Source organism: Microcebus murinus, chromosome 10, assembly GCF_040939455.1.
Source record: "Microcebus murinus isolate Inina chromosome 10, M.murinus_Inina_mat1.0, whole genome shotgun sequence".
Lineage (NCBI taxonomy): Eukaryota > Metazoa > Chordata > Mammalia > Primates > Cheirogaleidae > Microcebus > Microcebus murinus.
In genome coordinates this window covers 67685739-67709558 of record NC_134113.1, presented here as the reverse complement: position 1 = coordinate 67709558, position 23820 = coordinate 67685739, and the positions used below count along the sequence as shown (strand labels likewise).

Genomic DNA, 23820 nt, shown 5'->3' with positions numbered 1-23820 from the left:
GTAAATAATTTTTGAGTAAATGAATTAACCTGAAAAACTTTCAGAATTCCATGTATGAGATATCTTCTTTGAATGTCCAGTTTTTCTTCCTTGTCAACAATCACCATATTCTGTCCTGTATTACGGCTATTTGGGTACTTGTCTTACTCGTTTTAGTAGCTTCCATGCTCTTTGAGGGCTGAGATCATGTTTTGTTTGTCCTGTAGTTTCTATGCCAATGTCCTGCACATACTAGGTGTTTAATAAATCTTTGTTGAATGAGTGAATGAGTTAATGAAGAAATAAATAAAGCTGTCTGCAAACATAACTGACGAGAGTGAATCACACAGGGAAAGGAAGCAGAATGGACTGGAAAATAAATGATAGAATTTTCAAGCTAAATGAAGTTGACTGGTAATATCTCCTAGCACATTATTTCTAAATTTTATCATATGCAAATAAATATTGTCACATTTTTATATGAGCAGATAAATTCAACTGTATTCTAAATGAAATAGCTACTTTGTCTTCTCCTTAACAACAGAAAGGAGAGTAAAGCCTGATTCAGCTCCTAGAAGGACCTTCCCACAAAAAAGATACATTATTCTTAAAAATAGCTGACTGTTGTATATTGCAACGTATGTTCACTCCTTTCATTTAAAAACCAAAGGAGCTTAAATCTGAGATTGTTTAAAATAGCATTTTCTTTATCTATCTCCAATAAAATATAATTCTTCTAAGTGTCCTCTACTAAAGAGAAGTGAACAGAAAACAACCACTCTGGAAGGAAAAAATGTCTTCACATAAAATTATATTACCATTATTATCAACATCAATTTCAACTGCTGAAGAACTTCACTGAGAGGAAGCAGAATTAGGGGGGAAGTTAGTCCCCCTTTTTCTCTTACCAAAAAGTAAATTTTATGAAGGATATATCTGGATTAATATTTGATTAGAACAACCTGTAGAGGGCGTCCTTGCACCAAGAGCCATAGAGATTTGAGCAACAGTAAGGGAAAAAAACGACTGACCACAGGCTCCAAGTCAAAGAACATGATTTTTGTGTTATGAAATTATTATCTTTAACTGGGTGACATTGGCATTGCAATGTTAAAGTATTTTGAAATTTGTCTAATGTATTAATACATTATTTAAATAAATATTCACTGAAATAAAAAAATGAAATGTTGGAAAAGAAGTAAATATTTTTATTTTAAAGGAAGAATGGCTATGAAGCTTTGGATGCAAACAGACTTAATTATGATTTACTCAGTATTAAGTATGGTCACTAAGAGAATGAGCTTTGAAAGCAAAGCTGGGATTCGAACCTCGACTCTGTCACTTAGCAGCTGGATGTTCACAGTCAACTCACTTTTGGAGCCTTGTTTCCCCATCGGTAAAATGGGAATAATAATAGATCCTAAATAAAAGTTGTGAGGATTAAGTAAGCATTTAAAATAAAAGTACTTTAAATATTAAGACACTGCAAGTTCAAATCAGTCATAATTAGACAGACTCCTTGTCTAATTCCTTTCTCCTGCTTTTCTATCAGTTTTATAGCTGAAAATAGTTCATAATTGGAAATGTATAGTCTGTTCTGTTTAGTAATTGCTCATGACCTACCATTGATTTAACTTAATGCACTTGTCAGCTTCTCTTCTGTTGTTTCTGTTTGTGGACACCTCCTGAGGTGTCCACAACTCTACAAAGGATTGAGTGAAACACCATGCCCAGCCTCAAATACTCGATCCTTGCGGCATTTGTCACAGCATTTGGGCACTAAAGAACAAAGAGAAGTAAACAAACCTTTTCTGAGTCTAAAAACTTTCTTAAGTTTTTGAAAAGCCTTTTGCTTCCCGTTTTCTTTGTACTTGCAAGGAATTAGGCAGGAGGCAAAAGTAAGTCCTTTCTGCTGGGGCCAGTGGATAGGTCATGCTATCGCCCACTGCCAGCCGTGGGAATATGCTTCCCACAGACAAGGCCAGAGCCTTGACCTTGCCCCCAAGCACCTGCGATTTTAGTACCTGCACGCACCTCCAACTTTCTTAAAACACCAGCATATATGAAGATATTCGTGACTTTAGGGCAACCTTACCCCAGGGAGTCAGGTACCTCTCTCATCCAGGGCCCAGGGAACTCTTCCAGGCACCGCCGGGTTATCAGGGAGACAGAAAGACGTCCCCAGCAGTTGGGTGTCTGGCAAGTGCCCGCTGAACACCTGCGCCTCGAGCCAATCCGAGCGCCTGCAATCAGCACCGCTGGACCGTCAAGTCGCGGGTGTGAACTGCAGAGGAGCGTGCAAAGTGTCAGCGTAGCGCCGGACAGAGAAGACAGGGTTTGCAGGGAGAGGAATCAAACTGGTGGAAAGGGAGGAGAGTGGGGAATATGAGTCTTTAGTTAGCGTCGGGGTAGGAATGGGAGTCGTCGCTAGCATCACCATCGTCACTGGCGCTCAGTCAAGCCCACCATTGTCTGTCCACCCCGTTTCCCTCCACCCAAAGCCTCCCCGGCCCAAGGAGGGGGCGCGCGCCGTCGCAGGGGTTCCTCGGAGTGCTCTTCTCCGCGCCCGCCCGCGGACTTCGCGCGCGCTGCTCGGGGCGCTCCGCCCGGCGCGCGGCTGTCCCGGTCCCGGGCGGCCCCGCCCCCGCGCCCTGCGGCGCCCCCCAGTGGCGGCCGGCCCAGCCTTGCGGCCCCGCCGCTCGCCCGCTCGCACCCCGCGGGCGCCAGCCCTTCCCCGTCCGCTCCTCTCGCTATATTTGACGCCGGGACCGCTGGCCTCGCCGAGCGCGCGGGCACCTCCAGCTCTGCCAGTCTCGCGCCTCTGCCTTCCCCGCGCCCCCTCCTCCTGCGCAGCTCGCGCCGCTCATCCCCTCCCTCCTCCCGCGCTCTTCCCTCCCTCCCTCCTCCTCCTCCTCCTCCTCCTCCCCACCTCCTCCTCCTCCGGCTCGCGCAGCCAGTCCGGCACCCAAGCCAGGAGGCTGCGCGCCCAGCCGTCTAAGCGGGAACAGCCCCGGCGGCGGCAGCTGACGCGGGGCCGGGAACCTGACGGCCGCAGGCTGCGCAGGTAGGGGCAGCAGCGGGAGTTTGGCCGCCCGAGAGGGGGTCCTGAGCAGCATGGCTGGGAGGCGCGCCTTCCCCGCCGCCGCGCGCCGGCTCTGGAGCATCCTCCTGTGCCTGCTCGCCGTGCGGGCGGAGGCCGGGCCGCCGCGGGAGGAGAGCCTGTACCTGTGGATCGACGCTCACCAGGCGAGAGTGCTCATAGGTAAGGCCCCGCGGCCGGCACCCTGCCCCCGCCCGTGTCCCCGCGCTCCCCACTCTTCCATCAACGACGGAGCAGTACATGCCATTACAGCGTGCTTTAAAACTTAATTCCCAAGGGAGATGGCTCCCCCTCTTTTCATTAAATATTTTCCCCTCTGAAAGCGTAGAAACTTCTTTCTTAAGAAGCCAAAGCTGATCTATCTCGTGTCCTGATCATGCTGTTGCTAGTTTTTACAGCCCTACCTTTTTAGGTGCACCTAGCATTTGTCTGCATCAGTTAACCCCATGTCCATTCCTTTTCCCTGAAAGCGTGTGTCCCTTGGCATCATTCTTACCACATACGGAGGAAAATTAATTTCAGTAGTCGTTGGTACCAAAAGCAGGTGGCTCCTAATCAGAAATCACCCATGCTAATTCTTTTTTTTTTTTTTGCATGAAACTTCTGATTTAGATTTTTTTTTCAAGTCCACCTAGTTTGATAGTTTCGTATGTCATTTTTTTAAAAAACAGGATTTGAAGAGGATATCCTGATTGTTTCAGAGGGGAAAATGGCCCCCTTTACACATGATTTCAGAAAAGCACAACAGAGAATGCCGGCGATTCCTGTCAATATCCATTCTATGAATTTTACCTGGCAAGCTGCGGGGCAGGTAAGTTCTGATAACCAGGAAAGAGGGAGAAAATTACCCTTTAACATATCCACAGCCTGATGGCAGATAAGAGTAAATATTGTATAGTGTGTATTCTGGTACATTTTACAGTATTTAAGAGTAATTTCTCATCTGATTGCCAGAGCAAATAAAGAATTAATTTCCATTATTTAAAGTTGTGACATAAATTAAAGATTCTGAAAAGAAAAGAGTGGACAATGTGCCTAAGCACTATCTTGTGCATTTAAAAAAGTTGGTATGTTGAATGTTACTCAATGGAACGTGAATGATATATATGTTTCTGGTAGAAGTTCATAGACTCAAAGGTGTCATGTAAGAACGTTGTAAAATATTGCAGCCTATTGATTTTTTTAAGTTACTATTTTAAATGCTTTCATATGGAAAAGAAAACTGTGATCTATTTTTATGAAAAAGCATTCCTTTTATTCCATAGCACATTAACATCTTTTGTATGTTACCTTTTGCACATTTTTAGTATTATATAAATGGCCCCTAATTTTGGAAAGAAAGGAAGAATAAAATGCTTATGTGAGTTTAATTTCTTTTGTACAATTGGGGAATTTACTCTAGAGGACAAATGGTAAGTAATAAATTCTTTTGCTCATCAGTTGGCAAAATGTGTCTACTATGAAAATCATTGTAATTATAATCCAAATCACATTTTCAGGCCTTTTTTTCCCTGAAGTTACTTAAATAGCTATTTTCAAGAAGAATGTGATACAGAGAATACTTTATAAAAAGTAACTATTTTGCATTGAGAAACGCTTTGGTTCCTTCTAATTACCTATTATGGTATGGACACTACCATTTCCTCCTCCTCCTCCTTCTCCTCTTCTTTAGATAAAATCTAGACCCTTCAACACTTCCATTGCTATGTGATTTTTAAAAATTGAAGTTTTTGGATCCACCAAGTTTATAGCAGGAAGGTCATCTATTCCAGTACTCCCATTTTGCAGATAACTTCACTGAGGCATCTGTTGCTCTATACAGAGAATATTCCTTTTCTCCCTACAATTCCCTCTTCATAGATACTTTATGAGCAATTAAGTTTGGAATATTGCGAGATCAGTAATAAATGGCCTTTCATTATCTCCTTTTCTTTTTACCTGAATCTATTTACTTGTGGTTGACCACTTGTCAGATGGTCATTAATTAAATGGTCAATTAATTCTATACTTTTGAAGAGACATTTTTTTGACCTAGACGTTTATAGATTCATAAGAATATTGGAATGGTAGCTTAAATTGCACTCCCTAGCTGAAAGGATTTGGTAACTGGGTAACTATAGCAGAAATGGAAAATGCCAGTAGCTCTTTTCTTTCTTTTTTTTCTTTTCTTTTCCTTTCTTTTTTTTTCTCTCTCTTTTTTTTTTGTATATGAGTATGTCTTTTGAAGAACGGAATTTGAAGCAAAGGCTTAAATCCCATATTATCTCCCCTATTACTTTGTAGCATAGTGCATGTTTGTAAATACTGACATATTGATGAGTACGAAATGGATTGACATATCATAAAATCTCAGAAATATGTCCTGTAGGGGATTAGGGAAGATAGTGGAACTGGCATGAAGATCAAGTTTTTAGCATCTTTTTTTCTCCTGCTTAGGTGTTGCTCATCCATGTGGATCATCTTGTTATGCAGGACAAATGTTAATACTTCAATTAAGTTACTTGCCCTCTATGTTCAGTCTATTCTGAATGGGTTACCACAGGTAACTACATGAAATCTGGTGTCTGTTTATCTTAGGGGAGAAGGTGGCAAGGTGGAAGGATTTCTACAATGCCAAACAGCAAGATGTTTTAAAATATAATTTAAATATGACTCATTTTACACACTGAAGTTATATGATTCCAGAACCATCATTTTTGAAATGCATAGAAATTTTGAAGATGGGAAAAATAATGACATCAAGACCAATTAAATATTCTGAAAGGCATCTATGGCTAAAGCCAAACCACATCAAAACATTTATATGGAAAATGAAAAGTTCATTTCATAATCTAGTTATTTAATCTAAATGAAATCAAACAATTAGGTGTTTCCACAATACATAAAACAACACATAGCTGATTAATGAAATTTCAAGCTTTATATTTAAGTGTTTTGGCAGCACAAAGGCAAAGTTAAAATAACTTTAGGATGGAAGACCTACTACAGGCAGTAAAGTGTTATCTACTTCCAATAAAGTATTAGTTCAGTAGCCCAAAATGTTCTTGGGGCCACTTAAGATACATCTCAAGTTCTACTGCAAACAAATGCAAATAAAAATTACAGTGAGATTCATTTCCCTGTGTCAAGTTGGTCAAATTCTTAAGTTATCTTAGTCGGTGGAGAATTATGCATATTCATATGTTGCTGATGTGCATGGCTGCCTTTTTGCGGAGCAATTAGACTCTGATGGTAAAAGGCTTGATACAGATCCTTTGTGAAATTTTACTTTCAGAGATTTATGCTAAAGAAACAATCATCGACATAAATAAAAGTTTAGGTCCAAGAATATTCCTCATTATTTTGTTTATAAAAATAAAAAAATAAATACAACTTAGGGTCAGCAATAGTGGCAGAACACAATGAAGCAATAATAAGGGTATTCCAGACACCCATTTGAGACCACGGAAAGATGTTCATGCAAATTAAGTAGTCTATAACATAGTATATCCTGTTTGATTCCATTACAAAATATGTTTGCAGACATAGGAAAAATCTAGTTAACATCTGATCCTCCAAGTTGTAAGCACTGATTACATCTGCATCTATTATGTTTTGGCTTTTCCACAATGAATGTGTATTAATTTATAATTTTTAACATTATAAATTAAAAACAAATTACAACTTTTATAAGTCATATGAATTTAAAATTATATGATTTTCTGTATTGTAAATGCTTTATCTATATTTGTTATCTGGCATCAATTTTACACTAATCACTCAACAAAATGGTAAAACAAATGGCTTTCATGGGTTATTATAACTAGGGAAACCAAAGAATTCACTAATATTTATCTGATTCTGACTAGTTTCCTTTAAGGTCCCCCCAAATCTTTCCTGCCTGGAATCGTTTTCCTTGACCTCTCTCCGTCCCTGCAATTCTCATTTTCCATGGACAACCTTGCCTGTTTTATCTCTGATTTAATTTTTAATACTCATTTTCTGACATGCCTTTTCTCAAACCTTTTAGATGAGAGAAGAATTTCTACTGAAGAGGCTTAGGGTTAAACAATTTTTAGTAATTAGGGGAAAATACCTTTTATTATTGTATATAACTTTTTAATAGTTGATATTTTTCAATGAGGCATGCCTTATTCTTTTTCCCTAAATTTGAGACAGGCAGGAACCATGAGCAACAATTTTGGTTTTCTAAATTAGGTACTAATCAAACATTTTATTTGGAAAATAACCCTTTCTAAACCCAATGGCTTTCAAGTAAAACTTTAATGAGGAGTTTTGTTAGACAAATCTGAATCTAATATTATTACACCACTGCTGATTTCCATATGCACCGATTGGGTGTAAGGCCAAAATGTTTTTTATATAGCTCATATAAAGAGATCTTTATTTATAAAGATCATGTAGACTTGATCTTGATAAGTATAATATGTTCTATCACCCGCGTAAATATGCTAAGGTGCTATGAATCTAGTACTTAGGTAATAGGGCATCTCTTTTTATGTTGCCTTTTTTAGCAGTGGCAATGGATTTATGTTGAGCCATCTGTATTAGTTTTTGAACCGTTTTATGACCAAAGGCCTGGATTTCTGAGATAGATAGCAAGAGTTGGGGTGAAATTGATATCTATGGAAAAGAAGTTCTCTGGGTGAAGATAACTGACCAATATTAAATTCAAATCCACCACTTGGAGTACTAAGCAAGCTCTAGTCTTCTGTACCAATAGGTCCAGATCTTAAAGTAAACTTTTTGTCATGTATAGTGTGCAGAATTCCTGTAACCACTAGAAGTCAGTGGTGTAGCTTCATTTTTCTCAATTTCAAGACATATAAAAACAAAACTTTAAAGCGTTGCTGTGGATGCAGGAAAAGAAGAGGAGAATTCTGTCTGCTGCCCTGGGAATGTGTGAGGTCATGTGTATGTTATTGAATAATTGACTTTATTGAAAATAAACGGCATAAACATGTTCTTTTGTGTTTATGTATGACCATTGAAAATAGAAAATATTAGATATGCCGAGGATACAGCGTATCAAGTGCAACATTTTCCAACATGTAAGGTTTGTTATAAATGAGTTCATGAAACTTACTAGTTCTCTATCAATTAAAAAAAAAGTCCCAAATTGAAAACTGTCAGAAATAATAATAATAATAATCATGATAATAAATCAAGTAGCAGGAAAGCTTAAGAACGTTGCCCAGATAGTGGTGCCTTTGTAGATGATTCTAGTCAGTGTCTAGATATCTAGTCAGTATCACCCAAATGCAGCTTTAAAGTAAGGAAACTACCTTTGGAAAAAAGGAAATTTAGAAACAGGCCACTTCTCTGACAATTGACTTGCATTTTTACTAATTTTTTAAAAGGTGAATTATTCTATTGGTATGTTTCTGTGATATCAATTGGATAATCCAATGCCATCATTCAAGTATGCCTAAAGCCCCAGATAGCTTGTTGTTTCACTGTCCTATTTGATATGATGTAACCCTGGTCCCATTAAATTGGCTGCAATTTGCAGTCTCAAGTTTCCCATTGGACTAGACAGGAGTTAAGCAGACCTGTATTAAAAGAATTTTTTTCTTTCCTTTCTCCCCTTGACAAAAATCAAAGAAAAATAATAAGGAGTGAATTTTAATTCAAGTATTCCCTCTCCATCTTCAAAGGAACTGCCAAACACCCTTAAACACCTCTTTCCAACCCTGAAGTTATGAGAACACATTATTATTATTTAAATCCCTTAATGTGTACTGTCCACATTTTTTCCTAATAGAGTTATGGTTGTTTTGGTAGTTACAACCCAAGTGGTTTCATACCTTTGCACTCCTGGGGTTTGCCGTCATACCTTACTGGTGGTTTTATGTCACCAAATGAAGGAAATGCCTCATTTTCTGACCCCTGTTCCATGGTTTCAAGGTGGGAATGCGAATATGTTTACATACTGTGGGCATGATTTTTTTTTAAGGAGGTACTCATATCAAAAGCACAGCTTTAAACCTTTAATGTTTAGATTCTGCTATGCTGTGGTATTTTGTATTGTGCTGTTGTGGACATGCCACTAGGGATCAAAGAGTAATTCTGCAGAGAACCCATTTCATTTAGTGAAGCAGGCATGTGCCAGCCATCTGTTGTATCTGCTGATAGAAAACAGCAGTAAGTTTCTCAAACTTTTGCCAGAAAAAAAAAAAAAAGGCTTTATTGCTTAGAAGAGATGAGTTACAAGGTACCTTGTAAGCCACATCTGGTTCTATAGCGATTTACATGGCATAAATGTAAACTCTGCTATGTCTTCCTTTCACGGTGGTGTAAAAGCGTGTAAACAAACCCTTCATTGGTACCCTCCCTGTTTATGCCTGACTTTAAATTGCTTGCACAAATCAAAGTCTTTTAAATTGTTGTGATGAAGCAGAAAGGTATGATATTCGGTAAAGCATTTTGTTTTGGATTAAACTAATTTAACTTAACTGTCCCTGGTGCATAAGGTGGGTGCTGTGAGGGAAGAACTTTGGGGACCAAGGGTTCAGTGATAATGTCCTTCATCCTCTTGCCAGATGTCTAGAGGAGGCCTTGTCACATCAGGGCTTCTTTTGCCGCAGTAATTTAGCCAACTGGCTAAAGTTATATGGAAGTAACTTGGCTACATTCCCACGGACCGTTGGTGGGTGGGGATTTGTTTTCCCACATAGTGTTTCTCTCTGACTCAAGCACTCCATCAATAAGCACAGAGGTAGGCACAGAGCATATAAAGAGGAATAAACTCAGTACCTGCCCTCAGGTAGCTCATAGTCTGGGAAACAATATATAGCACACTCATCCAAATGAGGTTAAAAGTACAGGAATGGCTGAGTGCAAAAAGGAAGCTACTCTTGACCCTGCCTGGGGGAGGAAGGGAGCCATGGGCACTTCAATGAGCTCACTGAGCAGATAATGTTTGAATTAATTCCTGAAGGATGAGTCAGATCAATAGAGAGGGGGGCCGAGGGGTGGGGGATGCCTTCCCAAGTGGAGAACTCAGGATGCACAACTGCATGGAGGTCTTCAAGGGGAATGCATGCTCTAGGTGGTTGGGAGGGGCCTTATGTCTCATCTGAGAGGTAATGGAAACCCAGTGAGGGTCAGGGTCAAAGAATGGAGAAGGGGTCTGGGGGAAGAGAAGTAGAAAGTAGAAACAACTTGGGGAAGTTTCTCTCTTCTCTGCTGTGGAGAGAATGGACTCAACATCTTGCAAGTTTGTCCCAGGGATGTATTGAGTAAATATTTAATTGTATGTTGAATGGACACTGGCTTTTCCACAACCCAATTTATCTCTTCTTTCTTACTAAACTTTTGGAAGAGTTTGCAAAGATTAGTCTCAGCTACAGGTTTTGTTTGTTTGTTTGTTGGTGATTAGCGCATGGAACTATTAAAAAAAATCACTTTTTGTGAGTTCATAGAACCAAAAAAAATCAGTTTAACTTTCAAATGGAGTCTAGAACTTTGAATGTAACATAAAAGGGAGCTTAAATAAGAAAAAAAACATGCTAATTTGAAAAAGAATTGACTGCTACTCTCAACTCCTATACTACCTTTTTTAAATATCAAGAAAAGTACAATAAAAGTATAGAAATTAAACTTGGCCATGATCCTTCAGTTTAAAAAATGAGAGACTGAACAGTGGAAAAATGGATTTATTTAAAATAAGCCTGTTTATTCAAGTATTTGATTTTCTTTTAAAACTTATTAGCTAAAACTCTAAAATCACAGGACAATTATTATTCCTCCCCGTTTTTCTCAGATAGACATATGGGTGTCTATCCTTCTGAGCTGTCATTTTATCTTCTTTTTGGATTTTATGGATGAATATAATGAAAAAATCTTGGGAAATTGTCAGGCATCTTTTGAAACTCATTTACCTGAATAAAATCTTACAGGGCAGCTAAGTGTTGTGGTCTTGGGACAAAGGGAGAGTTGAAGGAATCCTTCCTTAAGCAGGCAACACCAGAAAGGAGATGAATGTAGTCTTTGCTTAGCTGTTGTTGACTAGAACTCAGATCATGCCCTGAGGGTAAAACATGATTAAGAATTCCCTATTCCCAATTCCCTAGACCAGCCTGAGCAACATAAGGAGACCCCGTCTTTACAAAATAATAGAAAAATTAGTCGAGCATGTTGGCACGCTTCTGTAGTCCCAGCTACTCTGGAAGCTAAGGCAGAAGATTCGCTCGAGCCCACGAGTTTGAGGTTGCAGTGAGCTGTGATGACGCCACTGCACTCTACCCTGGGCAACAGAATGAGACCTGTCTCAAAAAATAAAGAAATAGGCCGGGCGCTGTGGCTCACGCCTGTAATCCTAGCTCTTGGGAGGCCGAGGCGGGCGGATTGCTCAAGGTCAGGAGTTCAAAACCAGCCTGAGCAAGAGCGAGACCCCGTCTCTACTATAAATAGAAAGAAATTAATTGGCCAACTGATATATATATAAAAAAAAAAATTAGCCGGGCATGGTGGCGCATGCCTGTAGTCCCAGCTACTCAGGAGGCTGAGGCAGAAGGATCACTCGAGCCCAGGAGATTGAGGTTGCTGTGAGCTAGGCTGACGCCACGGCACTCACTCTAGCCTGGACAACAAAGTGAGACTCTGTCTCAAAAAAAAAAAAAAAATAAAAAAAAAAATAAAGAAATGAAGAAAGAATCAATTCTTTGCTCTTAAGAAAATTAGAAGCTAGCTGGAGAGACAGATATATAAACAGATCATCTTAACAATTCCTGGAAAATGACACTGTGGAAGTACTGAGGCCTTCTCAGGTTATAAAGACAGCACAGGGAAATATTAGTAACTCCAGAGCCGAGTCTATTGAGTTAGCCAAGCAAACGTGTGGAAGAGGAAATGCTTTTTAGGGACAGGAAATAGCTGGAGGCAAGGGATAGAGACCAGAAATTCAGTTGTCTGGGGAGCTGGCACTGAGGTGTGGTTGGAGTGTGCAGTACATGGTAGAAGAAGAGGGTAGGCAGAGACTATGTCCTAGAGCACTTTGTCTATCATATTAAGGCACCTGGGATTTATTCTATAGGCATTGATGCATCAGTCAATGCAAATGTATAAAGCAGAGGACAACAGGGGCACAGTTACATGTTTAGATAGTCCTGTCAGCAGGGTAGAGGATGGTTTAAGGGGAGCTCCACTGCAAGGAGAGAAATCTGGGATAATGAGAGAGGAGATCTGGGATGAAGAGGAAGGAGAAATAGATCGGAGAAATATTTAGAAGATAAAATCTGAAAGTTTTGGTGCTAGAATTAAGGAGTGCCTAATTTCCTCCATTCTGCTTCACTAACTTGGCAGTAACTCCCTCAACTTTTCCATCCCCCTCCCCCAAGCTCACCTTTCCTGCCTCAGGGCCTTTGCACATGAAGTTCCCTCTGTCTAGAATGTACTGCCTTCAGAGCTTTTTTTTTTTTTTTTTTTTTTTTTTTTTAATTTTTTTTTGAGACAGAGTCTCACTTTGTTGTCCAGGCTAGAGTGAGTGCCGTGGCGTAGCTCACAGCAACCTCAAACTCCTGGGCTCAAGCGATCCTCCTGCCTCAGCCTCCCGAGTAGCTGGGACTACAGGCATGCGCCACCATGCCCGGCTAATTTTTTTATATATATATCAGTTGGCCAATTAATTTCTTTCTATTTATAGTAGAGACGGGGTCTCGCTCTTGCTCAGGCTGGTTTTGAACTCCTGACCTTGAGCAATCCGCCCGCCTCGGCCTCCCAAGAGCTAGGATTACAGGCGTGAGCCACAGCGCCCGGCCTGCCTTCAGAGCTTTGCATGGCTGTTCCCTCGCTGTCCTCACATCTGTAATCAAATGTTACTTCCTCTGAAAGACTTCCCCCGACTCTCCTCTCTAAAACAGCCACTGCTCCTTTCATCATTCAGAGTTTCCTTCTCTGCTGTTTATTTCTTCTATTTCTTTTTTTTAAAATTTATTTAAATTTTAAATTTTAAAATATTTAATTTTACTTTTACTTTTTTTTCTTGCTAAAAATCTCCAGATACAAGTTCAATATTTCTTTTATTTTTGATGGCAGAGTCTCGCTGTGTCTCCCAGCTAGAGTGTAGTGGCATCATCATAGCTCACTGCAACCCCAGACACCTGGGCTCAAGCGATCCTCCTGCCTCAGCCCCCCAAGCAGCTGGGACTACAGGCATGCACCACCATGCCTAGCTAATTTTTCTATATTTTGTAGAGATGGGGTCTGAGTCTTGCTGCTGTATATTTCTTCATGGCACTTACAATAATGATAATACTTAATTATAATTGGTTTTAATTGTTTAACTCTTCCATTGACCATATGCTCATGTGAGCAAGGACTTTGTCCTGTTCATTCTATATCTCTAGGTCCTGGAACAGTTCCTGGCACATAGTAGGCAGTCGATAATTATTTGTTGAATGAATGAATAAGTCAGTCCCGTTATTATTATCATTTGACAGATAAGGCAAATGAGGCACAGAGGAGCACAGGTCACAAAGGTAGTGAATGGCAGGGCTGGGATTCAAACCTAGGCAGTTAGAATGCAGAGCCCTTGCTCCGGTAAGTGCTAAATAGAGGTGTGAACACAGAGGGGAAGGCAGCTAATTGTGGCTGGGGGAGCAGGGGAAGGCGTCCCCAGGGAGGATAGGTAGCAGAGGAACCGGGACATGAAGGATGTTCGTGAAGCTGTTTAACCAGCTGAGATGGGGGTGAGGCGCAGTAAGAAGGGCTGCTGCAGACAGAGGCAAAGGAGTTGTGAGAGTGCAAGTGCATTCTGGAAAGGTTAGTGGTGCCTGAGGCTGGAACTTCGTGTGTGGAAGGGAGAATATTGGGCGTGGGGGCAGGGGGAGGTGAGGACATGAGATTGAACATTTGGTCAAGGCCAGGTGGAGAAACACTAGAGCCTGTGGTCACTTAACTCATTTGAGCTCCAGTACTTTTACCTGCAAGGAAAGCAATCTGGGTTACCTCTAAACTCCTTGCAAATTTGAAAATATTATGACTGTATATCTGAAGTAAAAAAAATCTTCAATCATTTAACATTAATGGTAATATCTTTATATAAAATGTGATATCTGTCTTCAGATTTTTAAAAATCAATGACAAAGATCCTTTTCTCCAAAATTGTCTTGTTTGTTGCCAAATTCAGAAACATTCACCTCAGAATACCCCTTTATTTGCCCTATGTTAACAATAATAAGTAATACATAGCACATGCTCTGGGCCAGACGATCTTGGAAGCATTTTACAGATAATCTCACTGAATCCTCACGATGACTTTGAGGTAGGCACTGTTATCATCTTCAATTTATAGATGAGGAAACTAGGGCATAAGGAAGTTCAGTTACTTGCCCAAGACCACACAACTAAGAACACATTTATATACTTCAGAGATCTTTATCAGATCTTTTCTGATACCTTTTGGAATATCTTCTCATTCCAAACAATAATGACTTTTGGAACAGCTTCTTATTCTAAAAAATAACAATTTAAAGAACTTATCTTTCAGGTAAAGATCATGAGAGTCACAGGAAAGAAAAAAAGAACTTATCAATGTTCACTATATCCTAGGTCCTGAGAATATGAATTTTAACTGATATAACTGCCTTCAGGAAGTCACCATGGCATCATAATAATTGGGTTAAGTTTTCGGGGCCAACATGGACAAGGTTTCTTATTGTACATGGGAACCTGACCAAAGGGGCAGGTGGGAGCTGAAATCCAGCCAACACTTCACTTCTCAAGTCTTGTACCCTTACACAGAGCTGCTTCTGTCAAGAGGGGGGCATTTCTACCTAATTTGCACAGTGACTTCGTGGGGGCTAGCTGAGGTCCCCATAAATGCCCCAAGAAAAGTGCCATGGGAGCTTAAAACTAGAGGATTTTGCCATTGATCATGTAAATTTGCAATTACTTAAATGCTGGAGAAGACATCACCAAGGAGGTAACATCTGAGCTGGGTCAGAAAAGATGTTTAGGCAGAGTGGCCAAGGCAGGTGGGGTTGAGGTGGGCGTTCCAGGTATCCTGAACAGTGCATAGGGAGGGACACAGGATTGAGAATCATTGGTGTGATTGGAGAATGACAGTTATTTAAAACAGAGTTTATGGAACAGAATTGAAAAAATATCGTTCTAAAAAAGTAAGTTTGGAAAAGATTATGATAACATCTGTATGCCATCATTGATTTTGTCTTATAGATAATGGGGGCGCCATTGAGCTTTCAAAAGTAGATAATAGTGTCGTACCTGTGTGCGGCGTAACTTTGGTGGCAGATGGAAGTAGACGATGGGATGTCTGACTGAGGACCAGCAGCCAGTTAGAACACTATTTGAGATACCATGAAAGGTGAGGAGAGCCTGGACTGAGGCAGGCAGTGGAGAGAGAGAGGAAGGGACAGACTCCAAAGGTACAGTTGACAGGACTTATTGAATGTGGGTGTTAATGGAAACAAGGGAGTGGAGGATGGCTCTGAGAAGACTGGAGGGTTAGTGATGTCTTAACTGAGGAATCAATTACAGGAGCAGGAGCAGAACAGACTGAAGTGAAAAGACAATGGGATCCATTCAGAAATTGCTGGGCACATATTTTTTACTACACATTCAGATGACAAAGTCTGGTGGGCAGTTGAAAAAATTTGAGTCTGAAGCTAAGACCTGGAGTGGAGAATGGAAATATTGATTTTGAACGCACTGTACCCTACTCATCCTCCCTACCTCCCTGCCTTCTTTTGACCTCAACTCAATAAATATTGATTGAGGTCTCCCTAATGCCAAAGCTCAGGCTGAACTTTAAAAAGAGTAATGTAAACTGGATGGGAAGCTTGCTGTCAGGGAGAGCACAGTCTAGCGTGGAGACAGATATGACCCATATAACAGTAATATAGTACGAAGCATATTATCATCGCGGTATGAACAAGGTGCTGTGGAAGTGCTGAGAAGGGCACAGTAACTGTTGGAGGAGTAGGGAATTGTCTGCGCAGGGTTCCTGGTGTCCTTCAGGGTGTACTCTGAGACCTGTAAAACCAAGATATTCACAACTGGAACAACGTTTGCTTTGTTTAACTTCATGGCCTGTATGTACTTGACATAATTGAGCCTGATGTATTCTGCCTTCCAATTGCCATTAATTTTTTTGGAGCTGAATATGACAAATGTCATGATATCACGAGGTGATAGAGCAAGTCAGCTCTCTCAAATGAAACATATGGGGCACCTTTTGAGTAAATGAGTTTGCAGGAGTTGAAGATAGGCCTGACTAAACTTATATTGCAGAGTGTGTTGATGCCTTATTTGCAAGGGCTGTTTCACTATCAGTCATGGGTGCACCAGTGGCAGGATTCACATCTGAAGTCAAGTCCATATGGGACATTTCCCACTTAAGGCAATAATCAGATGGATCCCAAAAGGCTTGTAGAATTGCTCTGATTCCTACCATTTGAAGGTTCAACCAATATTTTTATTTCCAGTTAGAACTTGATTAGGATTTGATCTTGTATTTAAATTGCTGTCACTTACGGCAATAGCCAGCAGATGGCAATGTAAAAATTACTTCTTTGTGGAATTTTCCACTTCAACAAATTTTTTTTTAAGGCTTTGGGTGCTCTCTGTGTAACAGAGACCCATTTTGGGGGTACTGTGATCTTACTCACTTCAATAGACCATTACTGTGTTTAGTAGGTTGGAAAATAAACTTTCTCAAATTCAGTGTCACTGATAGCATTAAAGCGCATATGTTTGAGAACTCATCCTCACTAAAAATGTGAATGATTTTATTACACATTGATTGCATATTTCTTCCTTTTAAATCGCTGCTCAAATTCAGGCAGAAGTTAAGTTTTGAGTTATCTCTTCATCTTCATCCAGTTTCTTCTTTATCTTCTTGGCTGTATCTTTAGAAGACACAGAATAGCAGAGTTGGAAGAGATTCCAGAGCTCCTCCAACTGAAGGAGGCCAACCTTTCTCCAAAGTATCCATGAATTGTGCTCTCTTGGCCTCTAGTTAGACATTGGGATGCCTGGTCACATAGATAATTCTTGGCCTTGGTCCTCTCCCTGTCCTTTGGAGTCAGTGGGGTTATGTTTTAACCTTGTTCTTGTTGGAAGCTATAGGCATTTGAGGACAGCTTCCATCCCCTTCAAATTGTCTTTTCTCCATGCCAAACATCCCCAGTTATTTCAGGTACTTCATGTAAACAGCTTTGCATTTCTTCAACCTGGACTCCAAAATACTTCTCAAAAGTATTTGCCTGGTGCAATAGCTCACGCCTGCAATCCTAGCACTTTGGAAGGCCAAAAAGGGAGTTTTGCTTGAGTCCAGGGGTTTGAGATTAACCTAAGCAACATAGCAAAACCCGTCTCTACAAAAGATTTTTTAAAAAATGAGCTGGGTGTGGTGGTATGCATCTGTAGTCCCAGCTACTGGGGAGGCTGAGGCAGGATGATCACTTGGGCCTAGGAGTTTGAGGTTGCAGTGAGCTATGATGATTCTGCTGCACTCCAGCCTGGGCAACAGAGCAAGACCCTTTCTTAAAAAGCCAAAAAAACCAAAAATAAGTATAAAATTATCACAGATGGAATTTACTGGTACTTTATTCTTTATACTCTGATGAGAAAATAATTCATTGCTAGAATTGGAGATTAACTTATAGAATTTAAAAATCATCTTTTGGTCTATGAACCTTGTATAACAAACTAAAGAAGAAAAGGAAGGGATAGAGCGCAAGGAGAAGAAAAAGGAGGAGGAAGAGGAAAAGAAAATAGAGGAAAATAGCTAAAGCTCATTAAATGTTTTTTATATGCCTGTCATTGTCTTAATCACTTTTCATCATTATCTAATTCCCCCAACAACCCTGTGAGATAAGCACTACTAATACTATCATTTTACAAAAATGGCAACTAAATCACAAAAAGGTTAAATCATTTGCCTGAGGTCACACAGCTAATAAGTAGTGGAGCCAGGATTTATACTCAAGTGGTCTGACTCTAGAATCCATGATAAGTTTTAATTGAACTCTTTGAAACCAAGATTTTCCTGACTCTTAATGTGTTTATTTACATATCCCACTGTGTGCTGTGGGCAGTAGTTTAAATAAAGATGCTGAGCAAGAATTTACCTTCTTAAAGGAGGCTAAAAGAGCATGGCTTCAGTAAATATTAGGTGGACTTGCTTGACATTATCTTTTTAGTAGGTCAAAATGATTGAATTTTATGTGATTTAATCTAATAATAAGAAGTGACATTTATTGGGCATTTGCTATGTGCCAGCAGCTCTTCTAAGTAATTTACATAGAGTATCTCATTTAATACTTGGACCAACTCTATGAGCTGAAAGCACTGTTTTAATCTCCATTAAAGATAGGAGAAGATTGAGGCACAGAGAAATTACATAATTTGCCAAAGTCAGATCTTGGTCACCTGTAGAGCCTGGGTTAGAACCCTGGCAGTCAGATGCCAAGCTATGTGTATATATGCATATAGTATTTCATCTCTATATTATACAAGGGTAGACCACCTGTCCATCCAAATCAATTTTTTAAAAAGCAGTTTCATTTGGGGTGTCCTTCCTTACAAGACAAATTTCAGATCATCTGAGTCAAGATCCAGTTTAGAAGTTGGATGAAATTAGAATTGGCTCCAGACTGAATGAATGTCTTGGATTCCCAGAGTGTGAGCATTAAGCTTATCTGGTTTCTTGAATAGCTGCAGGTTTGAGTTTAGAGTTATCATTGCACGTGCTGTATTGTCCCAAGGGTGGAGGCAGGATGGACTGTAAATAGGTACAGCTCTCCTGAATTGAGGTAAGAGATTGTTCTATCATTCTGCTAATAACAACAATACCTTTCATTTATAGTGCACCTAATAGTTTCAAACATGCTTTCATTTATATTATCTCGTAAAGTTCATTCAGTCTTCCCAATAACTGAGAAAAACTATGCATTAATGAAACCTTAGATAACTAAATATGAGGAATAACTGATAATTTGCAGTGAGTGGCCCTGGGCCAAAAGTAAAATAATTCAAACCTGATCTTTAATAGTTGTGCATTCTTCTATAATACACAAAAGATTTGTGTGTTTGTGATTTTATAGAAATGCTTTTGCCTTTCAATAAAAATAAACAAGGGCCCATTGAATAAGTATTATTCGAATTATAAAGAAGCATTTTGAGTGGAAAATATAAGTGTATTTCCATTCCATTACATAATAAGCATAAAAATAATTACCCTTCATCTGTTTTTGGACTCAATATTTCAGAGATATTTTGCCGTCCATTCCTTGAGAAACTGTGCATACCTAAAGGCTTTTTTAGAATGGTATTTACTTGATTGTAGAAAGTTATCTCCCCAAAAGAAAACGCTACAAGTTAAGAGAGGTGATTGAATCTCTGAGCACTGGGTACAGCAGATCACTCCCCGCCCCCCAACCCCCATTGTGGGTGGGCCTCAAACAATCAGTTGAAGGCCTGAATAGAACAAAAAGTCTGACCCCCCTGCTAGGAGAGAGGGCTCCTCCTGTCTGACTGCCTTTGAGCAGAATCTCTGGCTTTTCCTGCATCTTACGTCTGCTGGCATTCAAACTGGAACTGTACCACGGGCTCTCTTGGGACTCCAGCTTGCCAACTGCAGATCTTGGGACTTGTCAGCCGCCATCATTGTGTGAGCCAATTCCTTATAATAAATCTCTTTAAATATATCTCCTGTTGGTTCTGTAATATTTCTCTGGAGAGCTCTGACTTATGCACCATGTTTTCTGTCATAACTGCCCACCGGTAGGAGAAGTGACAATCAAAGACAGGCAGCGCAGGCTAACTCTTGATCCATTTAAACTCTCGGGGCCTCAGTTTCTTCAAGTACTAAAAGGAAATCATTAATTTACTTTGTACAATGGCAGCAAGATGCAGTTGCCTGATGTGTGCCAAGTACTTGACACACAGTAGACACTGAAAAAGTAGGGTCTTTTCTTCCCTTTGTATGAATGAGCTGTTAGTGCGAGGTGGGCGTCGTGAGGCCAAAGACAGTCCGCCAGATCCCAAGCTGGGGAGTGTGCTGGCAGGACGCCCACATTCCACTGTCAGTGAATGGTGTCCCACTCTCTGAACTCGGAGTGTCACACCGAGCTGACCTCGGGGGACCTGGCTTCCAGCCCAGCTCCCACACCAGCTATCTGGGACCTCGGACAAGTATTTCACTTTCTTTCTCATCTGTAAAATAAAAGGTATTTTCCCCCCTAGTTCTAAAACGTCTGTGATTTATTAGTCATTATAATTTCTGCATTGTTCTTAGTTTTGTGTTTGAATTCACGTCACGGCAAGAAAAAACAGCTTGGACATACGGTTACTTGTAACAAAAATAAAACAAATTTTGAGCAGCAGAATTAACTTTTCAAAATACTGTTTGCCTGAATAATGTTAATAAAATCTACTAAATCCAATTTAGAGTTTTAGGCTACTTTTATCTGGTTTCTCTATTGGCTTGGTTTCAGTTCACTCAGTTTGTCTAATAAACTGACTTTAGGAGTTAAACTCTGAGGCAGGTCGACAGGATGGCTATGTTACTAATATTTATCCTTTAGGAACATCCCCAAATGGGGGGATATTCTAGATATTCATAACCTTTATTCCTGGAGTGGCTTTTTACAAAGAACTGAGAAATCAACTCTGAGATTTTTGTCTCTCTGTTACAAATTGAAACTTTTTCCTTGCTAGCTATCCTTGCAATAATTATAACTTGCAAAACCCATTACTCACCAGGAACGTAAAAAGGACTTCATTAGAGTTTGCAGTACTTAATTTCCTGGGTATAACTATTTTTATGAATCCTGACAGCATTTTATTTTAAGTTCATTGCTTTTTTCCATCATAAACTAGTGTACACACTCTAAAAATTTTTGGAAAATACAGAAAAGGAAAAAGAAGTATGGGAGAGGGGAAGTCTTAGACAGTGAACTCACCTAAGAAAATGTTAATATTTGCGGGGCGAGGGGGAGGGGGTTCCATCTAATGCTTTTTTCTTAAATTGAAGTAACAATATGTGTCCTTTTTTGTTTGCTTGCTTAAGGCCAGTTAGGGTGGTTTCCCATGTTACAACATTAATGGCCACACGATATTCCGTGGTTTATTTAAACATTCTCCAATTTAGAGTATGTCTAATTTTTCACTATTAAAAATGACACTGTGAAGAGCAACTTGATGTGTAAGACTCTTTCCATGTTAGGATTACTTCCTTAATGGAATTCCTGTCAAAGTGCCATCATTGTGCAGGCTCTTGGCACATACATTATTGCCTGGTGGCTCCTGATGGCTGCTCCATACTCCAGCAGAATTATACAAGAATGTATTTTTTAGTATTGTTTGTGGCTTTTCACAAATCCTCCAAATGAAGCTTTCCAAGTGGCACTGATCACTGTTGATTTGTGCCCGCATTTTTGTTCCCTTATGACAAGTGTATCTCAGCAGGGATTTCATACTGTAGGGGGCAGTGGGGGATCAGTAAGTGGTAGGTGAGTGATTCTCCTCCCTTCCCTACCAGGCTGTTAAGGTCCGTCCAGATAAGAGGCTTTACACAGCTATAATTCTTGATTGTGAACACGAGGCTCATCAGATAGATACCACATTATGAATTACACTTCTAGTCTAAAAATGTAAAACTAGTGGGTGATTTCTAAAGAACAAAATGGCTGATTTCTTTTCAACATAGCAAAGAAGCACATTTTCTACTAGTTTTAAATGAATATGAGTAAGCAAACATTTGTATGAGTTTCTCTGCATGTTTCATATACAGGTGCAGATGTACTTATCCATAAATATTTCGAAAGAACAGTGATCGGAACACTTATTTTTGCATATATACTCTTTCTAAAAAATTTTGTATATTAAGTAGTTTATTCTCCCAACAATCAGGGGAGTTATTTCCTCAATTTATTTCATAAGGACAAGACAGAGTGGGGATTAGCAAGGAGATCAACTTCGTAGTTTAGAGAGTTATTGTCATCAGTGGCTGGAACATAGCACTTTTTAAGAGGAAGAATGATGGATTTGCTACATTTCATGCAAATGAGAAAACTCTGAGCAAATAAATATACTCTTACAGGTGTTCATAAAAGAAAAAGCAAAGTAATTTGTTGGTCAGAACTCCCAAAACTGTATGTATAAGTGGAAAAAGAGGAAAAAGTAGATGTAGGAGAGTCTTTAGAGAAAGTATTCAGGCAGCCAAAGAGCTGATTTCACTTGAACCAGCAGTCTTAATATCTGAGTAAATACTCTGTATTTTAGGCTTTGAAGTGTCTGTTAATTTATGCTGAATCTGCTCTCCGTGGAATAAAAGAGTTTGAGGCCGTGGGGTGGGGGAGGGGGAGCCCGGTAGGTAGACACAAATTATTGTTTATAAACTGCTGGCCTCTCTGCCACAAAGCATCTTCTGCAGCCACTTCAAAGGCAGGAGCCATCACGAGGCTTCTCTGAGCGAAATCTCCTGCAGTGAACATGAGGCAGACTTGGGGGGAGGAGTGGGGAAATGGGCAGGTCTGATGGAGGGAAATGAATTTCACAATCTCAACCATCCCACTGGCTCACTCTACATAATCTCCTAAATTGGATATCAAAATAGATTTATGCAATTTGAAAACATTAGGAATTGAAAAAAGGAAAAGTTCGTTTCCAAAGATATTTGTGCACTGAATTGCCAAGTTTGCATGTGTTTCTGAGATTGCTCATTGGATCTTAGATCACTAAAAGCTCAGAAGTAATATGCTGAGACTTTTAGACTTTTAGACCTTTTAGACTTTTAGAACTCTTTATTGAGCCCATCAATTCTTTACCTAGATATGTATGCAGAATGAACTATTAATGTATTCTTCCCAAATGTTGGGACTCTGTGTGAAACTTCAGAAGAATATGTCAAGGACTTCCTTAGAATTACAAATGCTTAGAAGGGAAAGAATCATAAATATTAGTTCAACCACCTTATTTTTCAGATGAGGAAACTGAGGGCCAGAGATGATGACCAACTTCTGAGAATCCCAGAGAGAGTTAACAACAGAGCTGGCAAAAGAGCACGTGTTTTCTGACAACCTGAGCAGAGCTTTTCACTGTTTCAGTCTTAAGGGTGCAACATCACCATATTTTAGCTCAACAGTCCCATAAACTGTGGAAGAAGAAAATTGCCTACATTTTTTCTCCCTAATGGAGTATGGCGAAGTCTGCTCATGTTTTTGTGTTATTCAGCCCAATAAACACACACGTAGACTTTAATGTTCAATTTTGAGGCAATAGCTGGGTGGGCTGGTTACAGGCACCGATGGGTTACTCGGTTCTGGCCATGATACATTTCTCCCAGCACAGTGCCTGGGACATAGTAGGCGTTTAACAATGGCAGAGTGGAAATGGCTTGTAGGAAGGCAGTACAATGTCATGGAAAGTGTGCTGGACCAGTCCTGAGTGGGGGGGCTTTGGAAATGTAACCTGACCTCCCTGATCCTTAGCTTCCCCACATGATCTCCTAGAATTTTTCCAGCTCTAAAATGTCATGATTTGCTGTTTTACCTTAGAGGGGCTTTGTGAAGACTGGCCTGTTTACAGAGCTCTCTCAGATCCCTTATTATGGAAATTCCAACAGCATCAAAAGGAACTGCAGATACAGATTTTTCAAACAGAGTTGAAAAGTGTTTAACAGTCAGATAATATATATGTTTAAAAATAGCACTGTTTTTCCATGACTTTGAAAAGTTGACCTGACCCTCTGTTAACCTGTTTCTAAAAGCCTG

The 23820-nt window shown here is 39.9% G+C and overlaps 1 protein-coding gene across 1 annotated transcript in view; it reads left to right on the top strand.

The window, feature by feature from the left end:
• Nucleotides 1–2692: 2692 nt before the first annotated feature.
• Nucleotides 2693–23820, top strand: part of WIF1 (Wnt inhibitory factor 1) — a 69917-nt gene continuing 48789 nt past the window's right edge. The window contains exons 1-2 of the mRNA XM_076007461.1: nucleotides 2693–3241; nucleotides 3751–3890. Of these exons, the coding sequence (XP_075863576.1) occupies nucleotides 3094–3241; nucleotides 3751–3890 (288 nt within the window). The 5' untranslated portion in view covers nucleotides 2693–3093. The remainder of the gene's footprint in view (nucleotides 3242–3750; nucleotides 3891–23820) is intronic.